We start from the raw sequence: 12,961 nt of genomic DNA, 5'->3' as shown, positions 1-12,961 counted from the left end.
GAGTTGTTGCACATTTTTTTTTCTTGTTTGAGATAGTCTCACTTTGTTGCCCTCCGAAGAATGCTACAACATCACAGCAACCTCAAACTCTTGGGCTCAAGCCATCCTCTTGCGTCAGCCTCCTGAATAGCTGGGACTATAGGTGCTCACCACAATGCCTGGCTAGTTTTCTATTTTTAGTAGAGATGGGGTCTGGCTCTTGCTCAGGCTAGTGAATTCAAGAAACCCACTTGCCTTGATCTCCCAGAGTGCTAGGATTACAGCCATGAGCCACAGTGCCCAGCCTGAGAATTTGCACTTCTAAGTTCCAAAGAGGTGCCATTGCTATTGATCTTGGTACTATACTTTGAGACCCTCTACACTATACAATAGTAGAGACTGAAAAACATAAAGCCCCACCAAATGCTTCCACATGTTTGTGTGGCCCCCACTTTACTTTTGAACTCACTTACTTTTTCCTTTAGATTCACCACCCAAATGCACTGGTCATGGGTTAATTCTGGGTACCCCTGATTTTGGTGGGCCTGGTGTTCCTATTTTCTTTATCAGCCAAAATGTCCACACTCATCTCCTGCCTAGTGGTTCTCTCTCTCTTTCTCTCTCAAAGGCAAAAAGGTAAAGAGGTTACTAACATGGTCTTGCTTGAGTGACAAATATAATTAATCATCACAATAATTCAAAGAAATGTTATACAGTACTTGCTGTTTTTTCAAGGATCCAAAATGAGTTAGTCGTGGGAGTATTTGCAGCTATTTACTCTTCATGACTTTTGGTCTTTTCTCTTTTTAAAGGGTAGGGTAATGTACGAAGTTATCAATTTAAAAAGAACTTCCTATCCCTTGATCAACTACTTCAATTGAAAGAAAGTTCAACAAATATGTAACATAAGGATTCTCTTGGTAGGACCACCACCATCTAAACAGAAAAAGGAACCACAGGTAAACACTAAATCTAGTTGAGAAAGAAAATGACCCTTAATTGCAAATTGATGTGCTTTGGGCAGTGGTAGTACCTCAGTCTAAGAGGAAATTGGGGAAACAAAATGGTATGAGGTCTCAGAATTGACATCCCTAGGGCAAAGAGATTAAATAAATAGTGGTATCTGGCCAGGAAGTGGTAGTGTGGCAGCCGGTCACTGGTTTCCATCTAAAAGAGAGAAATGATTCCTAAATGAAAACAAGAAGGCGACAGGGAGAAGCCACCAGCTGAAATGGGAAAACTGTCTATTTGTCCAGGGAAGGAAGTAGGGACTGAAACTAGGAATCAGATGTTACTGGTTGGCCACAAAAGAAGAGGGTACTGGTATCCAATTTAAGCTTCCAAGGGAGGAAAAACTGGATGGCTCCAGTTTCAGACAAGGACCCTAGCATCTGAATTCATCTTGTAGTTGATTCTCTATGTTCTCATCTTTTGCTTCTTAGGTTTAAAATGTTCTTTCTTTCTTTGGAGTAGGTGATTGAGACCGGAATTCCATCAAGCCTTATGGGTGGGTACTCCATAACAAGGATGATATTTAATTTCCCTTTAGCTATAGTGCATATAAACAACAAACTTAGGTCATTTCTTCATAAAAACACAAATTTTGCATTTTAAACGAGGTTGCTGAGATAGATTATGCTTTGAGAGTACAAACCACTTGAAGGGGAATGGTTATCAGCAGCTTTTCACAGCCACCAGTGTTAAAATGCTTTTGCCTCCTAGAGTTGTAGTAACTAGATTTTGGCTTCTTTTGTTTTTCAGTCCCATCCCCCATCTCCTCTTGGGAGCCTTGGGATTCAAATGTAGATGAAATGCAGATTATTGGGAGAAAAGGAAGTTGTGATACGTTGGCTGTGGAGCAGGAAAAAGGCAGGACCTTAAATTTAAGATTTTAGTCATTGTTCTCCTGAGATGGAAAATGGCTGGTATTCCAGATCTGAAGAGTCTGTTGGGTAGTACTGGTTGTTGATTATTAGTTGTTTGGGCATACAGGATTCCGAAAAGGAGTAAATTGGATTATGTTCACCTCCACCAACTGGCTCTGCTCAGGTAAGAGTTGAAGTTTATTGCTGGTAGGCATGAATTTTCATCACTCATGTACATCGTCTTTCTTGTTGACCACTTATATAATCTTTCAAGATTTATATATATATTGTGCTGTATGTATTTTTGGCGCGATCTTCCTGATGTGTGTTTAGGGGATGTGTTTCACTTTTATTCTCAATCCACCGAGAAAGTACTTTCACAGCACCCAAACACGTGGTCATGGAAACTACTGCAAAACTTCACTATTTCATAAAAGGTGGAATAAATTCAAAGCTATTAAATGATCTTGGACATATTTACTTCTGCTTCGAGCACTGATAAAATGTTTATATGAAAAAAAGTGAGGGAAGAAAGCAAGTTTGCTCTAAAGTAAGGCAAATTGAACTAATGTAAGCAAAATAGCATTCAATAAACCAGTGCGTGCTTTAGATGGAGGGTGGATCAAAAGAACAAAACAAACAATTAAAAAGTTGCTCAACCTCTCAGTCACTAGTTGTGTACCTTAGTACCGATCTCTTGTGCGGGAGACAGCCAACTAATTGTTGGAGAGAGAAGTAGCTGGAACTGATTTTTGGAGAATGGCTTACTCCTCTTACTTTGTTACATAGGCTACCTGTGGTTATTCTTTTAATGTTGACCAGCAGCATAAATAATCCAGATCATCAGGATTAAAGGTCTGTATAAACTGACATTTTTTAGTTACTTTTTTAGGCTGTTATTCTTTCCCCTTTTGTTTTCACAGTGGGAAGAATCGTCTTACTCTACGATTACAAATGAGTTTGTGTGTTTATGTGTATGCATATCTCTGGTGTTCTAGCTCAATATCTTAATACAATGGTTTGTGGATGTTTTTCTACTCTTCTTTCTTCCTCTGTCCCTCCGGCAACAGTGGTAGTACTGGAGGCTTATTAGAGACAATATATTTTACATTACCGCACCACTAAGCACATAGCAGAACTCTTTGTAAATGCTTAACAAGTTCTGTTACCAAGGTGGTGATGATTAAGGTGATGGTCCTGGGCAAAAGAAGAAATGTTTGTATTTGTATTGGGCTATCAGTGTATATAGGTTTATATATGATATGTCTCTTTTCATTTTCTACTGTAAGATCCCCTTTTCCTAGTTTATTTTGCTTGTGTGATTTTTAACCATCACCTGTAAGTATTTGAGCACTGGCAGCAGTAGTGTGAGCTAAATTGCTTTGAGACTTTGCAAATGTATGAAGTCCTGGTCCTTGCCTTCAAGGAACTTACAACACATGTTGAAGAACTGGTATGCTTGGAGAGTAACCAAACGTACCATGTCAAGTAATGGAAATGTTAAGTGAGAGGAAAGAGGCGGTATTTAGAGGAGGAAATGGGAATTGGCTAGAACCGTCAGGGAAAGAGGCAGAGCTTGAGGCGCCTTGACTGGTAGATGAGGTGGAGGCTTTAATTTTTGATTCTTGTCCAGGCACCGGATAATGGGAATTGGATATGTAGGTATCTGGCTTTCGTGTGGACAGTGAAATTCCAGCTCATTGAGTAACACCATTATTTTTATGTAGAGAAGAGTGCTGGGGGCCAGAGACTCAATTCTGAACATGAGGTCTTATTGAAGATCTCAGTTTTAAGATTACAGTTTGGCGACGAGGGTAGGGGCAAGAGTGGACAAACATTAAGATACCCAGATAAGAGCTGCAATGGAGGACCCGTAGTGTTTCGGGAGTCCCTGGAGAGGGAGGAACTAATATTGCCTTAGAAGTCGTGAATGCTATGCTTTCGAGGTGACGCCGGAGCTGGGAGTTTTAGGTTCCAAAGACGGGATTGCAGATAGTAGCACCCGCATGAAGAGAAAGGCGATTCGACTCAGCGATTCAAGGGCCAGCTTTGTGCTTGTTCCTGGGCATGGGGAGGGCAGGAAACTCAGCGGGGTCTGTGCAAAGCCCCGTAGTTGTTAAAATGCTGTCTGGGCACAAACGAATAGGCTTTTAGGAAGAAAAGTGGAGGGAGGAGTCTGGCGGCTGGGAGATGGGTTAGCAACCAAGGTTAGCTAGAGCAGCAAGCAATGGGGTGACCGGAGAGGATGCATTGGGAGAGACGTAGGAAGTGGTGAAGGCTTCCACTTGTAGGGCCTGGGGAAGAATGTGAAAAAATAGCTCTGCAGTGCTCCGTGAAGTTCCACTGTGTGCGGCAGGAAGGTTTGGAGTTGCCAGCTCTATGGGGGAGTTGGGCCAAGATACCCCTTCTTTCCCCACCGATGGGGAAACGTCCAGCCCCCCGGCAGGTGTACCCTGGCGGCTAGCCGTGAGGGCTGGGCCCACTTTGCCCATCTCTATAAAGTGGAGGAAGGGCCAGCCCATCGCTGCTGTGGGCAGTCCACACCGTTCCCTCCAGAACCACCATTGACAGCTTCGTTCCTTTAGAACCCAGACCTCCGGGGAGTCCAGATTCCGGTCCCTCCCAGCTCTGCTTCGGGGGAGGTGGACGCTCCAAGAGAAACCCAGAGGCCGGGCGTGGGGGAAGCTGCGGGCAGAGCGAAGGCAGCCGCGCCCTCGCACCGCCCTCCGCCGCGCCCGACTCCCGCCCCCGGCTCCCACCCCCGGCCTGCCACGGAACGAGCGTACCCGCCCGAGCACGCCGGGCCACACCGCGGGGCTCAAGGTCCGGGCTCCGGGTCTTGACGGCGGCCGCAGGGGAGTCGGGCACGTGGTAGGGAAGAGGGGGGTTCCACCTGGCCAAGCCGCCGGCCCTCTGCGGGCTGGCCCGGGCCAGGACTGGCGGACCGTAGTGGGCACACAGAGGCGGCCGCTCTGCGCTCTCTAGGAGCTAAGCGCACGTTATGCGCCAGCACGGCCGCTACCGTCGGGGCACTGGGCTCCAGACGTGGGTAGGCTCCCCGGCACTGTTCCCTGTCCAATTTCGGGCCCTCAGATGCCTGCCTCAGTGGGTGCCGCCGCCCTCCAACTAGCTCCTCGAGGCTTAGGTCCCTCCGGTCCCGAGTAGGGGCCGCGAGCGCCCACGTCTAAGCGGGCTGGTGGGCGGTGCCCTGGCGTGGCCCGACCCCGCAAGCGAGACTTGGGGAAGTCGAAGCCCCGCCCACGTCCCGTAGGCCCCACCCACATCCCGGCCGGCTCCACCCCTTCCTGCCGGCTAGCTCCCGGCCGTCTGCCGGCGCGCCCGCTTGGCCAAGAGTGGAGCCCGCTGCTCCCCTCGGCCGCCCCGCCCCGCCGCCTCCCGGTCCCTCCCGCGCGGGCGGCCCGAAAACCCGGAGCGCGGGAGCGCGGCTCCGCCGGGCCGGGCGGCCGCACTGGGCATGCTCAGTAGCCGGGGCAGGTTTTTTGGTCGCAAGTAGGAAGCTTTTTGCACTACACCGGAGAGGGGGAGCCGCGGATCCAGCCGCGCCGCCCGCAACGCCGCCGCGCCCGCCCCAGCCCGCCCGGCCCCGCGGCGGGGCACGATGAGCCCGAGCCCGAGCCGGCCCGCCGGGGAGTGAGCGCGGGGCGCCGAGGGCGCGTTGCGCAGCTGCTCCTGCGCACAACCCCGCCGCCGCCGCCGCTGGCCCGCACTGGCCACGGAGTGCGAGAGGCTCGTCGGCTCTCAGCGCCCGGCGCCGGCAGTGGGAGCAGGAAGCGCAGGCCACGCAGGGACCCAACTGAAACAAAGTATCGGCCGCCCGGCGCCGGCGCCCGCCCCGACCCTGCCCCTCCCGCCCGCAACTCCGCCGCCCACCATGGCTTCCGAGGAGCTGTATGAGGTACCTCCCCTCCCCCCCGGACCCTCGGGCCGCCCCCCGTTCTCCGCCCGCCGCTTGCCGCCCCTCCCGGCCCCAGCCGCGTCCAGCCCGACGGCCCGGCTCTGCCGCCGGCGCCCGCCGCGTCCCCTCCCCCGCCGCGGCTGTAGTTTGCTGGACGGGAAATGTGTACGAGGGGAGCCCTTGCCTCGCTGCTCCGAGGGGCCCGCGGGCAGAGGTGGTGCTCCAAGTTGTCGGGCGGGTGGGGGGGGGTCCCGGCCGTGGGGAAGTAGCGCTTACACGAGTGACTTGTTCAGACTGAGCTCAAAGTGTTCTTGGCGTGGGTAGTGGGAGCGAAACCCCCGTTACCACTTCGCGGGGACTGTGGGCGGTGCGGGGGGAGATGTTTTTCCTGACCATTTAATAAAGCGTTTGGAGAGGGTTTTGCCTGTGATGGGGTGGAAGGGGAGACGAGAGGACCCGTGCGACTGCTGTTAGCCAAAGCGATGTGAAATATCGCACTGAAAATGCTAAGCGTTGACCACGCTTTAATTAGGTTAGCATTGTGGCCAGAGCCAGGAAATTTAAATTTAACGCTGATACACCGTCATTCATTTGCGCGGCAGCGTTGCAAATAAGAAAGTAAGTGTACAGCGAGAACTATAAGTTATGGGCGTTGGGCTTGCCAGCTTCAACTTCAAGTTTGAGAGTTATCAATTTGGATCTTTAGGCATATTTTCTAAATCTTCATGTAACTTCTTGACATAAAAGTAGACTTCTGGGAGTAGAGAAGTTTGGAAAGCTTTCTGCTCTTTTAAAGAAATGATTCTGCTGTTTTACATATATTTATAAATACATTTTCATAAGGGACTTAAAACTCGTGGATACTCTTCTAGACTCACCTTTACGATGTGTTTAGAGACCTGGGTGCTTAGGGACCCAAGTAAGCGTCTATGACAATGGTCCCAGATGATTCTTTGGAGTTTTCTTCTCTCTTCTGGGTGTATTATCGCTGTAGAATGGACCTTTGTTGCCAACAATGATAGTATTCTAGCAAGTTTTCGTTGCTTTTTAAAAGTGTTTGCAAAAGTTCTCAGGAAGAGGCTGCCTTGTGTAGAACTAATGGCAAGGTTGTAGCTTCTTCTTACATTGTATGTGGTCATTGTACCTTAGCTGGCACTAAAATCATTCCATTCTTTTCAACCTTTTTACACATTAGCTGTGCCCTACTGTATTCAAGATACTATCTTAGGTCATTCTATGATATAAAAGGAAAAAAAAAAAGCTGTCCCTGTATCTCAAGGAGCTTCCCTTCTTGGAAGAAAAGTGTTATGTGTAGGAAGCCCCAGAAGTAGAGGATAGGGTGCGTGAAGGCTTCCGGGTTAAGTCATATAGTGGGAAAGTACATAGCATGAGAGTATTGAGGGATTTTCATTTCTGCATTAGATCATTCTTAAATAACTTATTCTTAAGTATTCTCTCTTGCATTTGTTTTTATAATTATAAATGCATAATCAGTTCCATCAGTGTTTGGATGAGAGTAGCACCTTATACATGAGTTGTATCCTATGTGTATAAAAGTGATTCTGAAGACAACACCTTTACCATTAGTGAGTTATGAATTATTTAATAAATTTAGTTCTTTGTTTACTGCATATTTTCAGGATTTCCACTAGCTGTTTTCCTGGCATAAGTCATTTATAAGTAATATTTTGTACCAAGTGTATGTTCATTTAGCTTGTTTATTGAATGCCCCTGCGATGTGGAGGTTCCATAGGGAGATGTGGGGTTATGAGAATGGTGTATGCTCTGTCAAAGAGCTTCTACTGGGGAGGAAATAAGTACATTGCAAATAAATGATAATATCTGCACAGTTTAACTTTTTTTTTTTTGGCGACAGAGTCTCTGTTGCCCTGAGTAGAGTGCTATGGCACCATCATAGCTCACAGCAACCTCAAACTCTTGGGCTCAAGTCATCCTCTTGCCTCAGCCTCCCAAGGAGTTGGGACTACAGGCACTGATGCCTGGCTAGTTTTTTTCTATTTTTAGTAGAGACAGGGATCTTGATCTCGCTCAGGTAGGTTTCCAACTCCTGAGCTTAAGCAATCCACCTACCTCAGCCTCCCAGAATGCTAGGAATACAGGTGTGAGCCACTGCACACAAACTGTTCAATGGTGGATTTTATTCTACTTAATTTTGAAAAAGTATAGTTGAGGTAATAAGTGTAAATATGTGTGGTAAATATGTAGTGGTCAGTATCTTTCAGGGCAAGTTTTCTAACATCTTTACTTGGAACACTGATTGTATTAATGATTAAGGGTTGATATTCGAAAGTTTTGCCTAACAGTTGAAAGTCTGGATTTGGAGTCAGACAACCTCATTGTCGAATTCCAACTTTGTCACCTTAGTCTTGAAAGCTCAGTTTTCTCATCTGTGAAATTAAGATAATGCTTCCCTCAAGAGAGCTGGGAGGAAGCTCTGTGGGAAGTTTAAATGAGAAAATATGTAAAGAATACCCTACAATTCCCATAGCAAACATTTAGTAAGTGATTAGATTATTATTATTGCATTATAACCTAAAATGTTTCCTTGAGGCCTGGTTTGTTTTGAAGATATAAAGTTGTATTTTCATCAAGGAAGTATTTGTGGGACAGAAATGATACCCACTTGTAAATGAACACTACCATTTAACAAGGCTGAGCACAGCACTAAAGTACTTTGGTGCTCAGGTCTAGGCCTTGTTTTGTCCAGTTCTTCCTAACTTGAAATAAAACTTTCATGTTTGGCCTCAGGCTTCACAAATCTAGAGGGATGTATTGACAAGTAAATACAGAGTCTTGCTTCTTTGAGTTAACTCGGTATCTAGTAAGAGGCCAGGTCTGCAGTAGCTATGTGAACTTGGGTGAGTTACCTAATTGTTAAGCCTTTGTTTTCTTGCCTAAAAGGAAATATGTCCAACACTTAGCCTGGAATCTGGAATATGGTCATAGGTCCTTAGTAAATGCTTAAATGGCTGTTGAGACTATGTTTTGTGAGTAATAAATAAGGGAACAGGTCCTGGAAAAGATGGGTTGGAACATCAGGCTTCCAAAATTTGAAGAGCTATTAGTTGAAAGATAATTTTATTCCCTACAATTTTCTAGCAAGCTAGGATTCTGGAAAACGGATATTTTATTCAGCGTAGATTAGAACTTCATAGCTTTCACAAGAAGACCAATGTTCCTTTACATCACACTTTTTATATAAAGGGTAAGAGAGTAGTAAATATTTTAGACATTGCAGATCGCACAGTCTTTGTCGCGACTACTCATTCCTGTTGTTGTACGAAAGCAGCTATAGACAATACTTGTATGAATGAGTGCCATGTTCCAGTAAAACTGTTTATGGACAGTAAAATTAGAACTTCATATTATTTTTATGGGTCATGAAAATTCTTGTTTTTGTTTTTTTCCAGTCACTTTAAATATTTAAGAACTGTTCCTAACTTGCGGGTTCCACAAACATCGGTAGGGGGCTGCTTTTGGCATGCAGGTCGTAGTTCACTAACTTCTGCTTTAGGTAATCAACTGTCACAGTCTGTTTAGGAACCACAGTTTACACTAGGATTGGGGGAAGGTGCAGGTTAGAGGGTGGTGTGGTGAAGGGCCTTCTAACTTAAATCCCTAGACTTAGAGCTAGAAGCTACTTGCATGTAAATCTATGTGACTTGGTAAGTAACTGTCTGTCCTGAACTTTTTCCTCAGTGAAATGGGGATGGTGATAACTAAAGAATTGGGAGGCTTAAATTTCATTAGCATGTAAAAGCAATTTGTAGTTGATAAGTCTGCCCAGGTGTTAAGTGATTACATTATTTTGCAAAACATCTTTATTTTCTTCCATTCTTAAAGAGAAAAAGAAAAAAAAAACCACTCAGTTCTGAAACCTTGAAACCAAACCTGTTTTCCTTCTTTGAGACTTGAAATTTCAAAGTATCCTGTAAAGTGATTATATCACTAAAGAAAACTTTAAGGTCAGGAGGACCTTAATATATCTAGCAGTCAAGTAACCACTTTGTTCATGTGAGACCATATAAGGAATGTACACTTAAAATGGAAGACGCGTTCTCTTTATCTGTGTGTCTTAGTAAGTCCTTTTTTCCTCAGTGGATGTGGAGTTTTCCACTCAAGAACTACTGTTGTAGCTAATTTAAATTTCAGTAGGTTCTCAGTGATGTAGTCCTGCCCTAATGAGAAGCTATTTATCCAACACATGCATGTTTTAGTTAATCAAAAATGAAAGTAAGCTTTTAAGAATGAAATTTTAAGAATAAAAATACTGTAAAGTTGATTGATTTGGAAAGATGATAAGGATTTCGGGGAAAGGTAAGTCTTTGACTCTTCTTCGTTTAGATTAAGACTGCTGCTTTCTCCTATTCATCCCAAGGATTTTGGTCCAAAAGCATGGTTATAAATAAAATTTGAATCAAATGAAAGTCACAAAGGCCAGGTAATCCTCTGTGGATGTTTGTCCCTAAAAAAGTTGTGATCACTGGGCGGCGCCTGTGGCTCAGTGAATAGGGCACTGGCCCCATATACCCAGGGTGATGGTGAGTTCAAACCTGGCCCTGCCCAAACTGCAACTGCAACAACAAAAGTGATCACCAAAGAAAGAAAAGGAAAAAGTGAACTTTTGTCTTCTGGAATTGATTGTGGGGCAGTGAGGTCAAATGTATATGTATGGTATGTATGTGTATTTTGAAAATAGACTTTCATCCTGTGAAGTGCTAAGAATATTATTTATTTGCCCAAATAATAGTGTGGAGATATCTCATGTGCTATTCCATTTAATTTACTTGCAATTCTTGTGTGCCAGAATAAGTGTTTTTTCATTCTTGCTGTGGTTTCTAAGAAGCATAGACTTTTTTCTCATGCTCTGTAATGATTTTATTTATTTATTTTGAGACAGTCTCACTATGTCACCCTCAGTAGACTGCTGTGGCATCACAGCTCACAGCAACCTCAAACTCTTGGGCTTAAGCGATTCTCTTGCCTCAGCCTCCCAAGTAGCTGGGAGTATAGGTCCCTGCCAAACGCCCGGTTATTTTTTGGTTATAGTTGTGCTGAGCCGCTGAACTCTTGGGCTTAAGCGATTCTCTTGCCTCAGTCTCCCAGGTAGCTGGGACTACAGGCCCCCGCCACAATGCCTGGCTATTTTTTGGTTGTAGTTGTGCTGAGCCTCTGAACTTTTGGGCTTAAGCGATTCTCTTGCCTCAGCCTCCCAAGTAGCTGGGACTATAGGCCCCCACCACAACGCCCGGCTGTTTTTTTGTTTGTAGTTGTGCTGAGCATAATTTTACCGTGTATAGACAACGCTTTCTTTGTAATGTTCTGGCTCACAGTTCAAATATGAACAAAACCAACCCTCAAATGGATTATTTTTTTGGAAATAAGGAGTGATAGTTTTTATATCATGTATGCTTGCAAGTGGAACGTCTTGGGATCCTTTTACAGTACAGATTCTTGGATGAAAACCATGAGACTATAATTTTTCAATGTTTGTATAGAGGCAGGAATCTTATGTTTTAAGAAGCTTCCTTCCTTTTGGAATGTGGGGAGATTGAGGAGCCTTTGGAAACATGCTGCTTTGTTTCAGACCCTAAGGCTACCATCCATGGAGGTCAGGAGGTAGGGGCGATGTTCCTAGCAGAACTGGGGCACTGGGTGGACTGGACTGGTCCTTTCCGCAGGCTCCTTGAGCATTGCCAGGTATTGACTGAGTCATTTCAGGAAGGGAGTATTAATCACACAGGTAGATAGCTAAGGGTGTTGTAATTTTTGTTTTCTGTTGTCTTTGCTTGGTATGTGTGTCCACTGGAGTGTTAAGTGCTTTAAAGTGTGGGATCATTTTCTGGTCATTATTTTTCACAGTTCAGAATACTGCAATAGTTATATAATTGCTAAATGATTATAATAGAAGAGTGAATTATAGGAATGACTCTCCATTCCTCGTCCTTTACCTTAAGGTTTCCCCTTTACCCAACATCATGCTTCTGCTGTTTCTTTCACACTCATCTGCTTACTTGGTATCAACTCTAAGATGGAGAGAACTTCTGACTTAACTGTTACCTGCACAAGCTTAATTCTCTTCAGCTTTTTTTTTAGAGGCAGAGTCTCATTTTGTCACCCTTGGTAGAGTACTGTGATGTCACAGCTCACAGCACAGCAACCTCCAACTCTTGGGCTTAGGCAATTCTCTTGCCTCAGCCTCTTGAGTCTCTGGGACTACAGGCGCCCACCATAATGCCCAACTATTTTTTTGTTGCAGTTTGGCGGGGGCTGGGTTTGAACCCGCCACCCTCCGTATATGGGGCCGGCACCATATACTCAGCCACAGGCACCACCCTCTTCAGCTTTTTAAGCTGGAAAAGGCCTATTGCATTTGTACAAATACATATTAACTATTTTTTTCTGTAGGAGAAGATCAACCTCTTTCATTTGACTCACAGAGGGATCTAGCACCCAAACAAGTATTAAAACTTCTCTTGAGACCTTTGAACTAAGACTTGACTTTGCTACCTGCCCTTCCTAAATCACCTTGCCATTATTTTTGTCAAACTTACTTGTGCCGTGGCCTATAGTAAAATGGTACTAAAATGTCACTGATTAGGTTTGGAAGCTGTATGCTATTTTCAATCTGTAAGGGGGACTATTCTTGAAGTTACACATACACAAAGTCTAAAGGTAGTCAGCAAGTAAGGGCCCTTCTGACAGTGCAAGGACTTTGGAATTCTTGGATCTTGATCCGCCCCAGAACTCACATTCTACTTCTAGTGTTTTATTATTGGCCATGAAAAACCCTCACAAAAAAGTACCTTATTTCCTGTAATGTTTAGATTTACCTATATCTTTATGAATTTCTTTAATCATCAGTCTTCTATCTCTAAACTTCCTTTGGGGAATGTTTTCTCAACCATGTCCTTTAGAGATTTCTATAGTAAAGCACTATGGGTTGAAAAGTTTCAAGTTTTCATCTGGAAATATATTTTGCCTTCATTTTTGAAAAACAGAATCATACTTCACATAGCTTTTTAAAGACACTGTTCACTTGTCTTCTGCCTTCTGAATTCTTGAGAAGGTGGTTGTCAGTGTACATGTAGTTCCTTTCTAGGAGATTTGTCTTTTGTCTCTGGTTGCTTTTCATGTCGTGTCTTTGACTTTGGTGTTCTCTACTTCTATTACAGTGTAT

At 44.7% G+C, this 12,961-nt stretch overlaps 1 protein-coding gene across 2 annotated transcripts in view; it reads left to right on the top strand.

The window, feature by feature from the left end:
• Positions 1–5,345: 5,345 nt before the first annotated feature.
• CDYL (chromodomain Y like) overlaps positions 5,346–12,961 on the top strand; it is a 211,348-nt gene continuing 203,732 nt past the window's right edge. For both annotated transcript variants that reach the window (XM_053602681.1, XM_053602680.1), the window contains exon 1: positions 5,346–5,760. In XM_053602681.1, coding sequence (XP_053458656.1) covers positions 5,737–5,760 — 24 coding nt within the window. In that variant the 5' untranslated portion in view covers positions 5,346–5,736. The remainder of the gene's footprint in view (positions 5,761–12,961) is intronic.

Source organism: Nycticebus coucang, chromosome 9, assembly GCF_027406575.1.
Source record: "Nycticebus coucang isolate mNycCou1 chromosome 9, mNycCou1.pri, whole genome shotgun sequence".
In the NCBI taxonomy this organism is placed as follows: domain Eukaryota; kingdom Metazoa; phylum Chordata; class Mammalia; order Primates; family Lorisidae; genus Nycticebus; species Nycticebus coucang.
The sequence above is the reverse complement of the archived record's forward strand: the minus strand, read 5'-3'. Positions and strand labels throughout refer to the sequence as shown.